This window comes from Dromiciops gliroides, chromosome 4, assembly GCF_019393635.1.
Source record: "Dromiciops gliroides isolate mDroGli1 chromosome 4, mDroGli1.pri, whole genome shotgun sequence".
Lineage (NCBI taxonomy): Eukaryota > Metazoa > Chordata > Mammalia > Microbiotheria > Microbiotheriidae > Dromiciops > Dromiciops gliroides.
In genome coordinates this window covers 71,421,704-71,444,437 of record NC_057864.1, presented here as the reverse complement: position 1 = coordinate 71,444,437, position 22,734 = coordinate 71,421,704, and the positions used below count along the sequence as shown (strand labels likewise).

At 37.0% G+C, this 22,734-nt stretch overlaps 1 protein-coding gene across 1 annotated transcript in view; it reads right to left on the bottom strand.

Annotated features, from left to right (window-relative positions):
- Window positions 1–22,734, bottom strand: part of RALGPS2 (Ral GEF with PH domain and SH3 binding motif 2) — a 240,984-nt gene that overhangs the window by 151,417 nt on the left and 66,833 nt on the right. Inside the window, 1 exon segment of the mRNA XM_044001135.1 lies at window positions 3,570–3,712. Within this exon segment, the coding sequence (XP_043857070.1) occupies window positions 3,570–3,626 (57 nt within the window). The 5' untranslated portion in view covers window positions 3,627–3,712.

Below are 22,734 nucleotides of genomic sequence, written 5' to 3'. Positions count from 1 at the left end.
AAATTGTTTTTTCCTTGTTGCTTGCAATATTTTCGCTTTAACCTGGGAACTTTGAAACTTGTCTATGATATTCCTCTAAGTTTTCCTACTACGATCTCTTTCAGGTAATCAGTAGATTTTTTTTTTTTAATTCTGCTATCCCTTTTTGTTCTAGAACTTCAAGGCATTTTCTTTAATAATTTCCTGTAATATTGTATATCAAGATTCTTTTTTTTTAACCTTAACTTTTAGGTAGTCTGACTATTGTTATATTCCCTCACCTCAATCTGCTCTCCAGATCAGTTGTTTTTCTAAGATATTTTACATTCTCTTCTATTTTTTTCATTCTTTTGATTTTGTTTTATTATTTCTTAGTGTCTTATAATGTAATTAGCTTTGGGGGCACCTAGGTGGCACAGTGGATAGAGCACCGGTCCTGGATTCAGGAGTACCTGTGTTCAGATCTGACCTCAGACACTTGACATTTACTAGCTGTGTGACCCTGGGCAAGTCACTTTGGGGGGGGAGGGGAAGTAATTAGCTTCCCCATGTCCAGTTCTAGTTTTCAAGGAATTAGTTTCTTCCTTAAGTTTTTGATTCTCTTTTTCCAGTTGGCTGACTTTCTTTTCACAATTTTCTTGATTTTCTTGGATTGATCCTGTTTTTTCCTCATTTTTCCTTGATCTCTCTTAATTGATTTTAAAAGTCCTTTGTAAGTTCTTCCAAGAACTCTTTTCGGGCTTGTGACCATTTGACATTTCTCAATGAGAAAGGACTGTTTTTAGCTCCACTATCATCCTCTAAATATGAACCCAGATCTTCTCTATACCAATAGTAGCTATCTATGGCTGGGTTCTTTCTCTTTCGATTACTCATTCTTATTGGATTTTTTTTATTTTTAGCAGTTTATTGTTATAATTAGATTTTAGTCCTGAGGTATGGGGAATGATACCCCAAGCCTCAGGTTCTTCTTACTATTATTTTCTGAACTTAGTCCTGGGACCCAACCTTGGGCACTCCTCTCCACCTCTAAGCCATGGCCAGGGTCCATAGTCATGCTGTTCTGCAAACACTCTTGCTCCCTGTGGTCCCTCCAGCTCTTCTGAAAAGCAATTCTGATCTATACCACCAAAGTTACTAAACTGTCTATAAACTTTGACCCAGCTGTATCACCACCAAACCTATACACCAAGGAACTCAAAAAAGCAGAAAAGGATCTAGATGTTAAAAAAATTTTTAAATAAAAAAAATTATAGCAGCTCTTTTCAGAATAGCAAAATATTGCAAATTAAGGGGCTGTCCTCTTGAGGAATGGTTAAACAATTTGAGCATATGAATGTAATGGAATATTATTAAGCCATAAGAAATGACTAAATGGACAGTTTCAGAGGAAATTGAGGATATAACCTTATGAAATGAACTAAGAGAAAAAATTATTCAATGAGAAAAGCAACACTGAAATGCTATAGAACTCATCTTAATGAAGCAATAAACTATAAGTAAGAAGTTTGAAAATGAAATATACCACTGAAATGATGAGTGCTGAGAGACAAATATTTATAGATGTGACCAATGTAGGGGTGTAGTTGTGCAGGGGTATGATCATTTAAAATGATGGCTTTGTTTTTCATTCTTTTAAAAAAAAATTGGGGGGGAAGGGGTTGTTGAGGGGCCATGAGGGTTAAGTGACTTGCCCAGGGTCACACAGCTAGTAAGTATCAAGTGTCTGAGGCCAGATTTGAACATAGGTCTTCCTGAATCCCAGGTCAGTGCTTTATCCACTGTGCCACCTAGCTGCCCCCTAAAATATTTTTCAATTGAGAAATATGCATTTGGAAGGGGGGCAGCTAGATGGAGCACTACACAGAGTGGCAGTGTAGAGTTAGGAAGACTGATCTTCTTCAGTTCAAATCTGGCCTCTGGCACTAGCTGTGTATCCCTAGACAAGTCACTTAACCCTTTTTGCCTCAGTTTCTTCATCTGCAAAATGAAGTGGAGAAGGAACTGGCAAATCACTCCAGTATGTTTGCTAAGAAAACTCCAAATGAGGTCCAAAAGAGTTGGACACTACTGAAAAACGACTGAACAACAATAATACACTGGGAGGGAAAGATTATGAATGCAAGTAAAAATAAACATTTTTTAAAACCCCATAAAACCAAGAATGAAAACATAGGAGTTTATGTTCTAATGTAGAAAACAAATACAATATATACAATATATAAGTATATACAAAATAAATATGAAAAGAATATATACAGGGAGTAGCTACGGTGTTGCAGTGGATAAAGTACCAGCCCTGGATTCAGGAGGACCTGAGTTCAAATCCGACCTCAGACACTGTGTGACCCTGGGCAAATCACTTAACCCTCATTGCCCCGTAAAACAAACAAACAAAAAAAGAATATATACAAATAAATATAAGGCAGTGATCAGAAAAGACTTCATGTAGTGCATCTCTACTCATATTTTCAGCCCATTTCATGTGAATTTCTGATGATGTGTTTTAGGAGATCATCAGCAAATAAAGCATTTCCAACAATTGGGGTACTGGTATTTTTAATTTGTTCCAATATAGCTTGCCTTCTTATGGTACCAAACCACAAAGGTGCATAATGTGCTCCCCACTGTCGTAAAAGTCAAATTGATTATCCAAAATGGTTTCAAGTAGGGAAAGCCTGCATCCCTACACTTATTTCTCATAATTGTATGCATAATTTTGACACAGTGGCCAAGGCAATAAACTAACCACTAGAATTTCCACAGCCCAAAATTACCAATATTTCCAGGGTTCGTGCCAGGCCAGTCAGTGAACAAGCCTTTATTAAATGCTTATTAAGCACCAGACACTGTGCTATGCCCTGGGAATACAAATACAACCAAAAAGAAAGACAATCCCTACCTTTAAGGAACTTACATTCTAATAGAGGATGATGATAAATTAAGGGTGAGGAACTGTGAGATTGGGATAAGGTAGAAAAGGTCTGAAGTGCAGCCTGGAGAGAAATAAATACATAACAGGCCTGGACATATTTCTTAAATGGAGGTTCAGAGAGAAGCCATCCAATTAGAGGGAAAGGCTGGAGGGGCAAAGAATATAATATATATAATATAATATATAATAAAATATAATTCTTTCTGCATAAAACTCTGGCTGGCATTGCCTTACTTAGCAGTTGCTTCTCCCTCCCCCCATGAAATGAATGATGAGCAGCTGGGCTTTGAGGCTGATATTCTTCTTATACTTACTTAAGAATTATTAGTAATAGAAATTATAAGAAGGTAGATTTCAATATTTTATAAGGGAAAATTTTAAATCCTAATTAGAGCTGTCCAATGATCATGCTAATTTGACAGATACTGAGCTCCCTATTATAGAAAAACATTAAAGAGAGGTTAGATGACTATTTGTTAGTCATACTATAAACTTAATTCATGTTTTCAGTATGAGATGGATTAAATGACTTCTAACATCCTTTTGGATTGGAATTTTGGATCATCCAATTGCACAGTAGATTATTTAAATATGTAACATAATAATGCTTAAAGAGATAAAAATCCTTAAGAAGATAAGTAATTGTATTTCTTACCTCTGAAGCAGTAGCTGCAATGTTAATGTTGCTTGACTGCCCGTTCATTAGGTCCATATTTCCCACAACATCAGTTCTTAGCCTTCTGTTTACTGTAGTAGCGGTATGATTATTTCAAGTCCAAGGCAACAAATACATTATTCCTATAAATAAATGTTGATAAAAGGTAAAATTAGAACATCTGCCTCACTAGGATGGTTCAGAAAACAAGTTTAACTAAAATGAACCTAAACATAGCAACAAGTCTCCTTTCTTGGAAAAAGAAAATTTTAACAGTAAACCACTGATATGGGAATCTATCTTGTGTACAGTCAGGCCTCTAGCTTGTTAAATTTTTTTCAAAATACAGAACTAAAAAGAATAAAATGGAGAAAAAAGATGTGGGGTGCAATTGAAGTAATTTCATTCTCAACTATTTAAACAAGCTGATGATGCTGAAAAATGAGAAATGGATAAAGGAACTGACAACATAAATGTAGATGCCATTAGAAAAAGAGCAATATGGGAGCAGCTAGATGGCACAGTGGATAAAGCACTGGCCTTGGATTCAGGAGGACATGAGTTCAAATCTGGCCTTAGACACTTGACACTTACTAGCTGTGTGACCTTGGGCAAGTCAGTTAACCCTCACTGCCCCACAAAAAGAGAGAGAGAGAGAGAGAGAGAGAGAGAGAGAGAGAGAGAGAGAGAGAGAACGAACACGCACACAATACAGCCTAGGAACCACATTAGCAAGGCAATATTGGATCTTGCAAAGCAGAAACATGGTATCCAAAGGAAAAATGGGGTTACATTGTAGAACTATTTATACGAATATATAGAAAATAGTGGAAAATTATGAGCAGTATCACCTCATAAAACAGCAAGAAACAGTGAAGAGACAAACAAGTTTAAAGAAAGCTTGATGAGACCCAACTAAGTAAAGTGAAAGGATAATTTAAGGACAAAACTAGAGGAGTTCAAAACTGGAAGATTTTTGTAAACTTTTTTTTCTACCACAGAAAACAAAATTCCCAAGCATGAACCATAAGATTATCTTCCTGATGTGTTACATGAATAATCAAAAACTACACCAAAGAAAAGAAAGATGTGAAGAGCAACTGTGCTAGACTAAGTATACACATTAGAGGTTATATTGGTGGCAACATAATTCCGAGGGCATGTGGGACCATTTCTCAAAGTATCTGTAAAGGGGAAATATAGCAAAAGCATGGTAAAATTCTAGGATCTTATGATCTTAGTTGCAGTGTCTTCCCTCTGTTGATTATTTCCTATTAATCCTGTATTTAGTTTGCCTATACATATGTATTTGCAAGTTGTCTCCCACATTAGATTGTCAAACTCCTCAAGGACAGCACTTAGCACAATGGTTGGCACATAGCAGGCACTTAATAAATGCTTACTGACTGATTTTATACAGCACATAGAAGGAGGCAGCATAGCTCAATGGAAAGAAAACTGGACTTGGAGTGTGCGAAACTGGATTCAAATCTTAGCTTTGCTATTAATATTGGGAAAGTCACTTATATAGCATCAGTTTTCTCACTTATAAAATGAGGAGGTTGAAATGGATAGCCTTTGAGGTCCCCTCCAGCACTAAATACCTAATTCTATGCATATAAGTGCCTCCCCAAAAGACTAAGAATATTAACACATATGCCTGTTTTCTGACTCTACAATTTTTAATGAGAACAATCTGAATACATAGTGAAGACAATGTGATGAAAGTTTGAAAAGGGGATAGGAAGGCTTTGTCAAATGCTCTTTTATACCAGAATACATTTTTACTGGAGAAGGAAATGGTAAAAATCACTCTAGTATCTTTGTCAAGAAAACTCCAAAAGGGGTCACAAAGAGTCAGACATGACTGAAAGGACTCAAAAACAACATTTTCATAGTCACACAACTGAATAAAAAGTAAGTCTTTCAATCAACATGCATTTATTAAGTGCTTTCTGTATGGCAGGTTCTGTGATAGGTTCTATAAATATAAAAAGAAAATATATCACTTTACCTCTCAAGGAGCTTACATTTGATCAGGAGAGATATGTGCCTATAAAAGTATATAGAGACTAGGGGGCAGTTAGGTGGTGCAGTGGATAGAGCACCAGCCCTGGAGTCAGGAGTACCTGAGTTCAAACCCGGCCTCAAACATTTAACACTTACTAGCTGTGTGACTCTGGGCAAGTCACTTAAGCCCAATTGCCTCACTAAAAAACACAAAAACAAAAAAAAAGGACAGAGACTAAATTCTCACAGAACAAATATGAAACAAATACAAGCTGATGTATGAGAGATAACACCTTTAAGATGAGAACTTTACAAGAGGTAGGGGACAATAGGGGAATAGCACTGTTAGTCTAAAATTTTATCATTAAGCAGGAGTAATCAAAACCATTCGGTATTGGAAAAAAGGAAAGGAGGGAGGGAGGAAAGGATGAAGGAAGGAACGAATAAAGAAAGAAAGAAAAAAGAGAGATCAATGGCAATGATAACAAAAGAAGGTTATAGTCAGCATTGAAAGATATGTGAGAAGATAGGGACATTAGTGCATTATTGATGGAACTATGAATCAATACAACCATTTTGGAAAACAGTTTCCAATTATGTAAATAAAGCAACTAAAATGTCCATATCCTTTAATTCAGAACTTCCAGAACTAGGCTAATTCCCCCGGAAGGTAATTGATAAAAAGGAAAGTGCCATATCAAAATATTCATAAGGAGCATTTTTTGTGATACCAAAGAACTAGAAACAAAGTATGTGTCCACTGACCAAGGAATGATTAAACAAACTGTGGTACATAAATGTAATAGAATGTTACTGTGCTATAAGAAATAATGACTGATGAATCTAGACAAACTGATGCAGAGAAGCAGATAGAATAAAATAATATGCACAATGTCTATCACATTATATGGGATAAAAGCAAAAAATACATCAAAATAGAGTGTTACAAAATTACAAAGAATAGACACAGGTTAAAAGAAGAAATACAAGAAGACACCCTCTCCTCACCCCTTTGAGGTGGAAAATCATAAGTGTTACTCAGTGCATACATTGCTATTTATATTGATTGTCTCTCCTTTTTCTTTAAAAAAAATTTTTTTTGGGTTATATGGGGTTCGAGAGGAAAGGGGAAGATACTGGGGGAAAGTATGGTGATATAAAACAGTAATGTCAAACAAAGATAGAAACAGAGGACCCTGACTGTTATAAAAGGATCCCTGTAGGCTACATACTGACTTAGTTTTTAAATGTAATATATCTATGTTTTATTATATTTTTATGTGTTTTGTTAAGTATTTCCCAATCACATTTTAATCTTGTTCAGGCAGCACTTAGGAGTGTTTCACACATTTAATGTAAAGAATTACGCCAATAAAAACATTCAAAAAATTATAGCTTCAAAGCACTTTATAGTACGTTATTTCATATGATCCTAGAAACCTTGTGGATAAGCAGGGTAGATATGAAATAAACTCATCTGAGGTTACAGAGCTAGTGAAAACACAGATTATTGTTGTTATAAAAACAAGCACTAAATATTGAGTAAAGCAAGAAATTGCACAAGCAGCAAGTTGTTACAATGGAAAAAAACCTGGACTAGGAGTGTGAAGTTTTAAGTCCTTACTCTGAGAGTTACCAGTTATAAGTCATTTCACATTTGTTTCCTCACCTGTAAAATGGGAATGATAATGTTTATAACTTATAGCTGCAATGGAAAGTACTTAAAAAAATTTTTTAAACCTCAGAGTTCATGTTTTAAACAAAAATTTATTTCCATGGGCAAGAGAACACTGAAGTAGGAGTTTCTAGGAGGTACATTGAAAGTCTAGGCTAGTATTAGGGTTACAAAAAACAAACAAACAAACCCTGGAACAGTGCATGGCATATAGTAAGTAATATATGCTCAATCTATCTCTATCTAATCCTCAGTCCCTTGTAAACTTGGCTGTGACCCCATTATTTTTAAAACTGATCTCTAAAGTTATAACCATTTAATCACTAACCCCATTGGACTTTATTCAGTCATCATCATCCTTGACCTTTTTGTGGCATGACAGAAATATAAAATAACCTAATTAATATCCTAATTAACAGAACATGGAATAGAAATCTTAAGCAATCCAATCTCAGAAAATGAAACTGAACTATGTATAAAGGATCTGGTAGGTGGGGAATGGAGGTAGGAGTAGAGAATGAGAGATCAGGTTCTGGTCCAGACGGATTTACAGGAGAATTCTAACAAATGTTTAAACAGGGGGCAGCTAGGTGGTGCAAGTTAAAGCACTGACCTTGGATTCAGGAGGACCTGAGTTAAAATCTAACCTCAAACACTTGATACTTACTAGCTATGTGACCTTGGGCAAGTCACTTAACCCTCATTGCTCTGCCAAACAAAACAAACAAAAACAAATGTTTAAACAGTAATTAATGCCTATGCTACACAAAGTGCAGCTGGGTGGCACAATGGATAGAGCACTGGGTCTTCAGTCAGGGAGTCCTGAGTTGAAATCCAACCTCAGACCCTTACTTACAAACACATTTTACTGTGTGACTCTGGGCAAGTCACTTAACCCTGTTTCCTTCAGTTTCCTCATCTGTAAAATGAACCAGAGAAGGAAATGACAAACTACTCCAGTATCTTTGCCAAAAAATCCCAAATGGAGTCACACACACCAAGTCTGGTATGAATGAAAGAACTGAACAATGACAACAAGCAACATACTACACAGATTATCCTAAGAAAATGAGAAAGAAAACACATCAAATTCTTTTTATGAAACAAATATAGTCCTGATACCAAAATAATAGTTACAAAAAAGATAAAGCAAAGAATTATAGACCACTACCACTAAAGAAATATAAATGTCAAAAATGTCAAGTAAGAGATTAGCAAAAAGATTACGACAATATATATCCCAAAATTACCCTGGCTACAACGACGATGTTTTGTCCTGATTTTCATCCTAACTGACCACTCCTCTGTCTCTTTATTAAGTGGTTCTTCCTCCTTCCAACCTCTAATTGTGAGTGTTCTCCAAGACTTTGACCAATTTCCATATTTACAATTTCATCACTATCTCTCTCAAATCAATATATCCAACTTTAATCTTTTCCCCTCATCTCCAGTCCTGCTTTTCCAACTAACTGCCTGTTGTACATCTCTACCTTGGACTGGCACATCAAAGTCAATGAATCACTGTTGTACACACAACCCTTTAAACTAAACCTCATCCTCTTAATCCCAAATTCCTATTTTTAGGAACTATCATTTCACCTGTCACTGAGGCTCAAAAATCTTGGCATCATTCCTGATTCTTCCATTTCATTCCCCATATCTAATCAGTTGTGAGATTCCATCAATTTTTCCTTCATAAAATCTATGAAATTCATATATTTCTCTTCATTTAACCACACACAAGCCGAACTTGAAGGCTTCATCACTTTTTTTTTTTTTTTGGTGAGGCATTTGGGGTTAAGTGACTTGCCCAGGGTCACACAGCTAGTAAGTGTAAAGTGTCTGAGGCTGGATTTGAACTCAGGTACTCCTGAATCCAGGGCCAGTGCTCTATCCACTGGACCACCTCGCTGCCCCGCTTCATCACTTTTTAAGACAATGATAAAGCAATCTAAACTGGTCTCCGTGTCTCTTCAGTCTCTCTCCTTGTCAGTCCATTATTGACACAAATATTCTAACACATAGGTCCTACCACCTCACTCCCAGGGACAAACACCTTCTGTGGCTCTCTAGTACTTGTGGGATAAAAATAAAATTCTGTCAGCCTGAAATTGGGAGGCCCTGAGTCATCTGGCCCATCCCATATTTCCAGCTTTCATGTTACTTTCCTTCACACACTGTATATTCCACCCAAAATGCAGTACTACTCATTCCATATTCAACAAACCATCTCCTGCTCTGGCATTTGTATATATCATATCTAAGTCTAGGATGCACTTTTCTATCTGCACCCCCAGTCCCACAGAACAGGAGAATCACAACATTTGAGTTGGAAGAGACCTCTGCAGTCATCATGTACAATGCATAGATAAGAGAAACTCTCACTACAAACATGTGTCATGAGGTCAAACAAGATCTGTTTTAATGACTCCAAGGAAGGGGAAAACCACCACCTTCCAAGGAAGCCCAAAGCGGGAGGCTCAGGAGTTGGAAGATTTAGGCAAAATCTCCACCTCTGATGTTTATTGCCTTAATCCAAGCCACTTAATCTCCCTGGGTCTCATTTTCACCATCTGTAAAATAAGGAGGCTGAGGGAAATTCTAGATCTGATATGGTCATTTCATAAAGCTTTAATTATTAAGTATTTTCCCCTGATAGCGAACCTAAATTTACTTCTTTGAAATTTGTACCAACTATTTCTGGTTCTGCCCTCTGGGGCCAAACAAATCAAGCTTTATCTAATCCCCGTGCACAGGAACTTCCTTCAAATACTTAACATCTATCTCAAACTCTCCCTCCCCTGATCCTACCTCCTCTCAAGTCTTTCTTCTCTAACATAAGTATTTCCAGTTCCTTCAACCAATCTTTATATGACATGGATTCAAGGTCTTTCCCCACCAAATCCCTACCTGACTGCACTCCTGGATTTGATCACAGTCTCCAGAGACTTCTAATTCTATAAGATCACATCAAGTCTGAAACTCACTTCTCAGTACTGCCTGCCCCTGGAGTCCTCCCCTCCCTGCCTCTAATTGAAAAGGTGGATAGTCTTCCATTTAAAGAGGGAACCCAGGGCAGACCTTATCATTTCCTACCAGACTACACTTCTCTGGATTTTGAATTGTCTTTGAACATCTTGAGGGCAAGGTGTCTTTTGCCTTTCTTTTTATCTCTAACAGTTAGCACAGTGCCTGACATACAATGAGCCCTTAAAAAATGTTTACTGACTACTGACTATTTTGGCTGCTCTCCTCTGAAACACTCCCATTTAACAATGTCCTTAATCTATCATGCCAGGAATTAACACAATGTCCCCCCAAAAGTGTAGAATGGCTGCCATCTCCTTATTCCTGAATGCTTCCCAAGATCAAATGAAGCTTTTTTGGCTGCCACTAATCACAATGTTGACTCACAATGAACTTCAATCAATCAGGTGCCAACCTGTGAAGCTGTGCCCAGATTTCCAGATGAAGGCATTTCTGTCCTAAACTTATCCTAGAACATGGCCACCATCTCAGCCTGCCACCCTGTACTATACTTGTCTTTTCCACCACTTTTCCATGGCCCCCACAGACAGGTTTCTCCAAGGCAGGGGCTGTCGTTTTTATATTTGTTTCCTGGCTGGTAGGATACTTGCATTCTATGGTACCTTGATAAAGTAAGCATTTAACAAATGTTTGTTAAATTAAAATGTCTATTGAAAGAGTAGAACATACATTTTTCTCTAATCAAAAACCTTTTGATCTATCCCAAATAAATATCCCCAATTCCTTCTTAGCTTGATATTTATATCATTTGACAAAATGTTTGAATTCAAAGTTTTTCATTTGCACACTCTACCTAAAGCATTCTTTCCAACTTTGCTCTGCCCAAATAATATCCTACTTATATTTCAACAGTCCAACTCAGGGAATTCCTTCTTCACATTTCCTTGCACTGTGGCTGCTCCAGCTAAAAGCAAACCTTCCCTCCAGTGAACTTTCCTAACAGTTAGTACATATTTCATGTACTGTTTGACCTTTATTCCTCCCTACCAGACTGCTATTCCGTTTAGGAAATAACAGAGGGTCTAAGATACAGTGAATACAATAATTAAAAATCGAATTTTAGAATTAGAAGTCAATCAGCATATGTTTGGGAGAGAACTGAGCACATCGTTGACTTCTTCAGATATTTTGTAAGTTTACCATCATTCTTTCATTTTTTTTTTTTGAGAGGCAATGGGGATTAAGTGACTTGCCCAGGGTCACACAGCTAGTAAGTGTTAAGTGTCTGAGGCCGGCTTTGAACTCAGGTCCTCCTGAATCCAGGGCCAGTGCTTTATCCACTGCGCCACCTAGCTGCCCCCCATTCTTTCATTTTAATACTTTCTGTGAAGCTTCTAAATAGAACTTATTTCTGTAAGACATTTGACTTTTATGTGCCTTTACTTTTATTCAGTCTTGTAAACAAGAAGATTGATCTAAAAACATGTTATAAGTACAATGAACTGTTTCAGTTTTATCTAATTACTATATATATCTATACTTATGCAGTTTCATTTTTATCCCTGTAGTCCCAGGCCTAGCAAAATCCTTGGCACATTGATTATATACCTGAACCTAATTCATAATCATTAAAACTGACTGGACATTTCCCCCATTTCTGCTGCTACACCATAACTAAGACATTTTGGATTTTAAAAAGAATTTTAAAATAAATTAAAATCCACCCAGTATCTAATATGCATAAAGAGTAGTTCTATCTTAAATTCATAATTCAATAGTGCCCCCTAGTGTTGTGGAAAAAATTATACTGAAATTTATAAGACAAAAATAGAAATTAAACTAAAATAATAGTTATAGGACTCTGGTTTCCTAGAAAATACATTATACAGTAAGCATTATTAAATGCCTAAAAATGCAATGTACTATGTAAAGGAACTAGGAGAGATACAAATGAAAGTGGATAATAAATTTTAGTTGTAAATTTAGATACTTTTAAACACAAGGGGTAATTAAATGAGAGTAATTCATCATTAATATTTAACAATTATTTTCCTACATGCTATATGTTAAAAAATTTTAATCACCAAAATATTTCCTGAGCAAAATTTGACTGAAGTCTATTAAAACCTATTTACCCACAAAGATGTCTAATTTTTTTAAAGCACAGTAAAACCTCTTCATTACACTATGTTTTTAGAAAACAATAAAACATACACTAAGCAGGAAAAATAAATAGCATTACCTGCCTTGGATAATAAAAACCAAATGTTTCTCAACTTAATTGGAGAAGGGGGGAGAGAGAATGTTATTTGTGCACCAACTTATTTATGTCTGAAAGATAGCACCACAGAGTGGAGAGGCCACCTTGGAGTCAGGAAGACCTGGGCTTAAATCTTGCTTCTTAAACATTCTATTTGTGTGACCACTGGCAAGTCACAACCTTTTAACGCTCCAGAGAACTCTCTGAAACTAAATTACAGAACAACTGATGATCTGCACAGGTGGAAAAAGTTTAGTTCCCCATACTAATAGAATCACAAATCAGACCACCCCCCCTCTAAAAATTGTGTGGTTCTAATATTAGTTCATGTGACCTTAACCAAATAATTTGACCACTGTGAGCCTCAATTTTCTGAAATATGATGGGGTCAATAATATTTGAAATACCTATCTCTCAGGGTTGATTTTTGGAAGTGTTCTGCAAACCTTAAAACATATAAATATGAGTTATGTCAGTAGGCAGGGAGGTGCACAGTAGATTGAGCCCTGAGCCTAGAGTAATGAAGACCTGAATTCAAATCTAGCTTCATAAATGCTTACTAGCCATGTGACCTTGGGTAAGTCACTAAACCTGTTTGTCTCAGTTTCCTCAACTGTAAAAGGAGATAATAGCATCTACCTTCACAGGGTTTTTGTGAGGATCAAATGAGACAATATTTGTAAAGTGCTAAGCACAGTACCTAGTTCATAGTTAACACTAGCCAGCAATGATGATGATGGTGGTGGTGGTGAACAATATGCTTAAGTCAGTTAATATCCAACACTATTAGCTGGGCAGCTAATATTTTATTTAATCCAAAACATCAGAAAGCATTAATTTTTGGTTAAGACTTCAATTATTTGAAAACATATAAGCTGAAAATTCATCTTAAAAGAAACAGGTAGGGGGCAGCTAGGTGGCACAGTGGATAAAGCACTGGCCCTGGATTCAGGAGGACCTGAGTTCAAATCTGGCCTCAGACACTTGACACTTACTAGCTGTGTGATCCTGGGCAAGTCACTTAACCCTCATTGCCCTGCCAAAAAAAAAAAAAAGAAAAGAAAAGAAAAGAAAGAAAGAAACAGGTTTATGGTTCAAAATTTACAGTCACCAGAGAGAAAAATGAATCATCAATGATAATGAGATGGTGAGGACGATGATAGTCAGCATTTATATAGTGCTTTAAGGTTTGCAAGGTGCTTTACCTACATTATCTCATTTGAGATTTATAACAACCCTAGGAGGTAGATGCTGTTATTATCCCCATTTTACAGATGAAGGAACTGAGGCAGAGGTAAAGTATCTTGCCCAGGGTCACAGAACTGGTAGGTGTTTGAGGATAACTATGAACTCAGCACTTCCCAACTCCAAGTACAGTGTTCTACTCACTGTGCCAGCTCGTTATCTCTAGCATATGAGCACATATAATCTGTAATAATGTATAAAGAGATGAAGACCCTCTGGATTTTTAGACTAAGATGTCTTATTAGTTATAACTTAATATAACATTTGCCATTTAAAAAAATTTCCAAGCTTGTCAAATTATCAATCTATAGGATAATGCTGCTCACTCATTTAAAAGTACAGGTAGATAGAAATAAATATAGAGTTAATTTCCTTTTCACTAGGTAGTCTAACTCCATAGAACTTGAATGTTCAAGTAACTCTACTTGCTCTGATATAACTCACATTTTATCCAGAAAGTTAATACTTTCTGGCTGAGAGGAGAAAGGAGATACTTGAGGCAGCTCAGATAATGTCAATACACCCTGATTTGAACTTAACAGTAAAAGGTTACTTCTTCTTTAAATAGAGCTGCCCAGATATCAACAAAAGCTTGTGGCACATAATAACTAACATATCAAAGAGGTTCTAGCAGCTGTTATAGACAGGAATATTTGTCCTGAACCAGCAAGGAATTTTTGTTCTCTGGCAAGCTGAAATCCTGGAATCAAACTGTATTAGTCCCCTGCCAAAATATTATCAAATAACTTAATTCTTATTTTTGTTAAAGTAAGCTCAAATCCAGGCTTTCCTGAACAGTACTAATTCATCAACTTTGTCTCTGAAGATGTCCACAGCATTACTCACTACATGACTAAGTTTAAAGAATAGTATTTTAATGCAGCATGATGGCTAGGATGCTCCCCCACCCTCCCCCCAAAAAGGTAGGAGACTATCAAAGCACACCAAAAGGAGGGTTTTCTGTAGCCTAGGCTAGCTTAACTCTGGTCTGGTACCACTGCTTTAGCTTCTGGAATAGGTACCTTAAAAATCAAGGGGAAAGGCCAGAAATAACAGTGACTTCCAAAGCCACTGAGTCATTCAGATAACCTAAACATCATTTATCTAAGAATGTGGTAGCAAATGTCACACATTTGTATATGGTATTTTACTTTTTTTTTCTTTTGGCCCAACAAATTGTGAACAGGTAGCTTAAAACTTTACCAGTGGTTTCTTAATGACATTCTTAATTAAAAGTCACAATAAATGTGGTTGGTTTTTAAATAAAATTAAGTCATCATATTGGGCAAAATATATTATATAATCTTTTAAAATAATGAGATTTACAAAATAATGTTCTTTAATAGCAACTGTTGTTTTATACTTCATTTTGAAAAGTGTATGAAAGGCTGACTTACTAGTTTCCTGTGCTGAAATATTATTTCATCATTTCTTACATCATGACTGGGGTAACAGTTAACTCAGTAGTCAACAGTAAGCACAGAAGTAAACCTACCTTTTCTTAGGACAGAAAACAACTTCTGTTCAGAACACACAAGGAGTACATTGCCATCTATGCAAAAATTTCAAATCTCCAATGCCCCAGATAACTAAGTTATATATTGCAGAGAATGCAACAATCTGCATCAGTGGAAGGAGTTTCCTCACTAGAATTCTTTATACCAATGAAAGCACAATCTAATCCAACAAGAAACTAAAAACCTTTATCATGTTATAGTTAATTATATTTACTGTATTTATAAAAAACAGTGGCAGGTGTACTTGGCTTGTTTGGTTTAAGAGGGAGAACAAAAATGGATGGATAAAGCAGATCGGAGGTCAGTCATTTGTAGAAGCATCCTGCTATATTACCAATTTTTTCTTTAGAGGAAACCGACAACTCACATTAAATATTTCAATGTTAAAAACAAAGGAAAAATAGGATATGAATAGTTGTAGAAGCTACCTCTATTTCAAGAGCTTAGAGTGATAAGAAGGGAAAGTCAAGATTATCTGCCCAGAGTCATACAAATGGACAATCTGAAGTCTTCTGATTTCAAATATACCACTCTTTGCACAGTACCATTCTGTATTCAAAGGCAAATTTATTTTTTACCTACGACTTAGGTGGCCTGAGTATCACTAAAAATGTCACTGCCCAAGTGTCAAAGATTTGAGATCTACATAAGGAAAAATTTCCTAACACTTGGAGCTTTAAAAAAATAGAATGGACTCGCTACAAAGAGATAGATTTCTCCTCACCAGAGGGAATGGAGAAGCTGGATGACCACCTGCTAAAGAAGCTGTAGAAGACATTCTTGTTCAGGTCTAGCTTGGAGTATTTCCGATCAACTACAACTACTGATAAAGAGACTGAACAAAAGGAGAGAATAGATAACAATGATGGTCTCTTCCAAACTTTTAATATCACAATTTATACTCAATAACAAAAATATTCACCCAGCAAAATCTTACTCCCACTTACTCAATGAAGTGGCCATATTTATTTTAGAAATGAATAGAAATAAACAGAGTTAAACTCCTTGAAGTTTGACTTCAATTGACTGTAATCAATTTTCAATATTCAAATGTTTAAATTTTACAATTTCAAGCATTTGTGTGATTTGTGTAACCTCATTTTGCACTTTTCTGTTGGCAAGTGCACATATTCATGGCTGAACACAGTACAGAAAAAAATGACTGTGTCAGTTTCCAAGTTTGAAAGGTGGCTTGGCATAACCAACCAGCTGGCTAGATTGTAACCTCAAGGTTGCCTTTGCTATGCTCCCACACTCTGAGACCCTTAAGGATTTCAAATAGTACACAAAGTAGATGTCGCTGATAGATTATTTCAAGCTAGTGCCTCCTACATGATCTCCAATGTCATCCACCAGCCATGAAGGACAGTGACAGAGGTGTGTCTTGGTACCTTCTAACAGCAGTGAGACTAAACTCCTTGGTTTTCAGAGGGTGGAGAAGTTAGAAAGGTTTACAGCAATATAATATACAAGTACAATGCCTTCATACCACCATCTGACACACTGTAAGGTAAGACTCAGGGTTAAAAAGGTTTTAAAGATTTTATTTGTTATACAGTATTTTATGCTAATGTATATTTCGTATTTTATGAAAAGGGAGCATAGTCTGAAATAAATTTTTAAAATTGAGATGTTAGCATAAATCATCACAGAATGTAGGTAATTACTAGCAAGAAAAAATGTTTTGCTTGTCATCAATTTTATTGTGTATTGCATTTTATGGGTTATTTCATGGTTACTGTATTAGAAAAAGTATGTATCATCAGAATCAATGTTTTGTTACATTTGCGCTTTTGACTTTCACATCATTTTCTAGGAACATAATATCCCCCCCCTCCCCTTCTACCCTATGAAATTTGAGAACTGACTGTATGTCTATCATTAGTGATTATTAGTCCAGTATCCAAGATTAAGTAGGCACATAAGTGTACGTTGAATTTAACTGAATTAGGACAATGTAACCTAGAGAATTGTAGATTTGGTGTTGTGTTTTGATTACTCTTCCATAAATTGCTCCCCCATTTTGTGAATAATCCAAGCCTTCTGCTCTGCTTCCTTTCCCAACTACAATCTCCTACTATTTGGTCTTTTCATGTCTTATACAAACCTTTGCAGTGTGCAGCAAAAATATGAAACTCAATCAATTTTTTGCTACTTACTGCCCTAGTAAAAGGTTTGTGGGCAAAACCAAATGATTAGTATGAGCTTTTCAGGTAACTAGTAGTTGGCTACTTTTTCTTACCAGCTCTTTTTTAATGTTTCTCTCTCTCGTTTTTTTTAACAGGGGCAGTGAGGATTAAAGTGACTTGCCCAGGGTCACACAGCTAGTATCAAGTGTCTGATACCGGATTTGAACTCAGGTCCTCCTGCATCCAAGGACAGTGCTTTATCCACTGCACCACCTAGCTGCCTCCCAGCTCTTTTTTTAAATGGAGCTTCTTTGTGTCTAGTAGAGCCAGAGTGAAAATCAAAATTGTGACTTGTTGCAGACATAGATATCGCTCCCCCTAGCTGAACAACTGCAATTTTACACTCATATTTCTGGAAAAAAATTTAATTAAAAAATTTAAAAAAAAATTGGGGGGGGGGGGCAGGGCAACGAGGGTTAAGTGACTTGCCCAGGGTCACACAGCTACTAGTGTCAAGTGTCTGAAGCCAGACTTGACTCAGGTCCTCCTGAATCCAGGGCCAGTGCTTTTGCCACCTAGCTGCCCTGGCAAATGGGGTTTGTTGTTGTTGTTGTTTTATAAATCTTTGCTTTAATATACATGCACTTTTTCTCCCCCCCCTTTTTTAAGGGCAATGGAGGTTAAGTGACTTGCCCAGGGTCACACAGCTACTAGCAAGTGTCTGAGGCTGCATTTGAACTCAGGTCCTCCTAAATCCAGGGTCGGTGCTCTATCCACTGTGCCACCTAGCTGCCCTTTTTATATAATTTTTTAAGTGGGGCAATGAGGGTTAAGTGACTTGCCCAGAGTCACACAGCTAGTAAGTGTCAAGTGTCTGAGGCTGAATTTGAACTCAGGTTCTCCTGAATCCAGGGCCGGTGCTTTATCCACTGCGCCACCTATCTGCCCCTGGGTTTTTTTGTGTTTTGTTTTTTTTTAAACATATAAGGTATTTTATTTTTTCCGTTACATGTAAAGATAGTTCTCAACTTTTGTTTATACAAGCTTTACAATTTCAGATTTTTCTCCCTCTCCCCCTCCCTCCCCCCTCCCCTAGACAGCAGGTAATCTGATATAGGTTATATCTATATATCTATATACATGTACATATATATATATCTATATCTATACACACACACACACATATATATATATACATAATAACATTAATCCTATTTCTGCATTAGTCCTGGGTTTTATTTTTTTTTAAACTTTTAGTGAAATATTTTATAATTGAAATCTAAAAAACCTTAAGGTTTTCCCTATTCCGTAAAATAACATAATATTTCATAAAAATCCTAACTAAGTTCTGTTTAAACACTCCTTTAAAAAATAGCAATTCGGGAACCAAGTGCACAGCCAGGCTGAATGGCTGGCCTGGGGGGTAAGTGCAGGGGTACCAGTGGACTGGGGGGAAGGATTCGACTGTCCCACCCCAGCGGGCAACCAGGAAGAAATCCTGAGCGGCTGAAGGCCCAGGTGGGGGAGGGGAGCAGGGGAGCAGTAAGATCAGAAGCTGAGAACCACACCACAGAAAGCTTTGCTGGTTGGTTTCTTAGTAAATAGGCCTGAAGTTATCTCCGGACCTGAGAACAGGCCAGGTGAGATTAAAACCTGCCCCATCTCAACCCCAAACACCTGGGACCCTCTGAAGCTGAGAACAGCAGTGGAGCCTAGAAGCAGCCCCCCCCACCCCCCAATGGAGAGTTAAAATCAAATGAAAGCAAGGCCAGGCAGGCTGAGAAGAAGCCCAACCATCCCGCGGGCCACGATGTAGCTTGAACAGTGTGTCCTGGAAGCAGAGCCACACTTTAAGAAGGAGTTAAAAGCCAAGAAATAGTAAGCCAAGATGAGTAGGCAGAGAAAGCAGAAGACCATCGAAAACTTCTTTGGGGGTAAGGTAGATCACAATACAACCTCAGAAGAAGATAATAACAGGGCCAAAGCTCCAACATCCAAAGCTTCCAAGAAAAATATGAACTGATCTCAGGCCATGGAAGCTCTCAAAAGGGACTTTGAAGAGAAAGTAGGAGAAATAGAAAGAAGATGTAGAGAAAAGGAAGAAAGAATGGAAAGGGAAATGAGAGTGATGCAGGAGAGTCATGAGAAAAAAGTCAACAGTTTGAAAAGCCAAATGGAAAAGGAGATTAAAAAACTGATGAAAATAACTGCCTAAGAATTAGGATTGAACAAATGGAAGCTAGTGACCTCATGAGAAACCAAGACACAGTAAAGCAAATCCAACTGAATGACAAAACAGAGGGCAATGTGAAATATCTTGTTGGAAAAACAGCTGACGTAGAAAATAAATCTAGGAGAGATCATTTGAAAATCATTGTACTACCTGAAAACCATGACCAAAACAAAAGCTTAGACACCATCCTCCAAGAGATTGTGAGGGAAAATTGCCCTGATATTCTAGAAGCAGAAGCTAAAATAGAAATTGAAAGAATCCACTGATCACCTCCTGAAAGAGATCCCAAAAGGAAAACCTCCAGGAATATTATAGCCAAATTCCACAACTCCCAGGTGAAGGAGAAAATACTGCAAGCAGCTAGAAAAAAGGAATTCAAATACTGTGGAGCTCCAATAAGGATAAAGCAAGATCTAGCAGCTTCTACATTAAAGGACCGAAGGGTATGGAATATGATATTTCAGAGGGCAAAGGAACTGGGATTTCAGCCAAAAATCACGTACCCAAGCAAAACTGAGTATAATCTTTCAGAGGCAAAAATGGGATTTCAAGGAGAAAGAGGTCTTTCAAGCATTTGTGATGAAAAGACCTGAACTGAATAGAAAAATTGACTTTCAAATACAAGACCCTGGAGAAGCATAAAAAGGTAAACAGGAAAAAGACTTCATGAGGGATATTAAAAGATCAAACTGTTAACATTCCTATATGGGAAGATAATACTTTGAAATCATAAGAACTATCTCAGTATGCAATTCACAGAAGACAGGGCTGAACTGAATATGAAGGGATTATATCTGTAAAGCATTTGTTTTGTTCTTTGTAGGGCAGACAGAGTGGGGTATCTTATGTCTGGGGCTGGATTTGGGCTTGGGGCCTCCTGGGTCCAGGGCTGGTGCTTTGTCCACTGTGCCATCTAACTAATCCATGATGGCATCATTAAAACAGGGTTGAGGTGTAGGAGGAATAAACTGGGGGGAGGGAGGAGAGAGGTAGTTCACATGAAGGAAACAAGAAAAAAGCTTATGGAGGACCGTGGAAGAGGGAGAAGGAATTGGAGAGTGAGTGAACCTTAATATCATCAGAATTGGCTCAAAGAAGGACTAATACATACTCAAGTAGGTATAGTAATATAGTTTTGCCCTGGGGGGGGGGAGGGAGAAAAGGGGAGGGGGAAAGAGGGGAAGGAGGAAAGGGCAGATTGAGAGAGAGAGCAGTAACAAGCAAAACACTTTCAAGGAAGATGAAGATGTTCTGTATTACTGCACCAGTATGACATATTGAATCGCTTGATCTCATAGGGAGGGTTGAGGAGGGAGGGAGGAAGAACAATTTAGAACAAAGAATTAGCTCAGGGACCCTGATCTCAATGGAGTGGGCTCATAGAGGGGATAGCTTTCATACCCACTTGGAAGGAGAAATCTATTTAACCCTGCAGGAAAACAGATGAGGAAGAAGATAAGGAAGGAAGGGTGAAAAAAGAGAGTGCAGAATGAAGGAGAGGATAGTCAGAAGTAAAACACTTCTGAGGAGGAATAGGTAAAAAGAAGATATAGTAAATGTCATGGGAAGGGAGTGGGATGGAGGGAAATAGTTATGATGATTGATTATAATGGCAAAACATATGGTACCTACTTTGCTGGGCTTTTATGAAGAAAATTCTCTGTCAAGCTTAAGGTACTATATACCGGTTATGATAACAGGATACTATCAGAAAAAACTGGAAAGACCTACATGAACTGAAGCAGAGTGAAATGTACTGTATACAAAATAACAGCAATAGTGGGGGGTGATCTGCCGGGAAGCATGTGGTTATTTTTAGCAAAGCAATGATCCAATATAACCCTGAAGGACCTATGAAGATTGCAGCCCATCTGCAAAGAAAGAACTGATGGAAACACATTTTAAAATTTATTTTTCTTTTCCTCTTCGACAATTTCTTATTCTGAAGTTTTGGGTTTTTTTGACTGTTTTCTCTCACAACTAGCTAATATGGGAATTTTTCCATGGCTACTCATGTATAACTTATTTTGAATTGCTTGAGTTCTTGGGGGGGGGGGCTGTGAATGGAGGGGGGGAGAGAAGTTGGAACACAAAGTGTTTAAAAAATTGATGTTAAAATTTTGTTTTTACATATTTTGGAAAAATAAAATTCTATTAAAAATAGCAATTTTCATGTCTTAGAAGATATAAAAACTGTAAGAGAAATAAAAACTACTATAGAAACTTCAAACAGTTTAAGCTATGTAAAATGCCAGCTTTGGCAAATTCATGTAACACCTAAACTGGAAAAGAAATATAACTGATAACATGTGTAAATTAATTCTTTCATTTAAAAGTCTTACTTTGAAAAAATTAAAATCTTTTGTCTGAAATAAGGTTTACTGGATTATTTTATTTAACCAAATTGTTTTTATTGTGTTTTATCCTCTAGATTTCTTCCAGGTTAGTTTGCATTTTTATCAAAGACAATTTCAGATGCAAATTTATATAGAAAGAATAGTTTAAAAAAAAAAATCTGTAGAGAAATGTATGCACTGGGGGCAAAAAAATAACCCCAAAACACTAAGAAACTAGGCATCTACTTCGTGTCAATTCATATAAATCCTATCCCATTCTCCTTCAACAAGATGGTATATGCTAAGCCCTACACACAGAAACTAGCCTATTTCCAAATGTGTTTCTCCACCCAGAAACTGAAGGAAGAACTCTCCAAGTAGAGAAAATATGAGATTTAAAAACAGTGAAGTTAATTTTAAGATCTTTTGAGATAAAAAAGTAGCCACAAACCATTCAGTTAAAAAAATCAGTTTCTGTATAGGAAGCTCTTATCAGACTGGTATTTCAGGGTGTAACAAGTGGAATGATACCACCTGCTGGAGACTTACTGTAGGAAAGCTCCACCACGAGAAGAAGGCCTCTGAGGGCAAGGCCATGCAGCTTTTCTTTGGTGTCAGGAAGTGACGTTTGCTTGTGGGAGGAAGAGGGGGTGAGGCTGGCTCTCTTACTCTCTTTCCTCAAGACTCAGGTGGAGAAGGGAGCTAGAAATGTGCTCTCCCTTTAATAGATAGATGAATCTAGGCCTTTCTCTCTTTACCAAATTCTTATTCT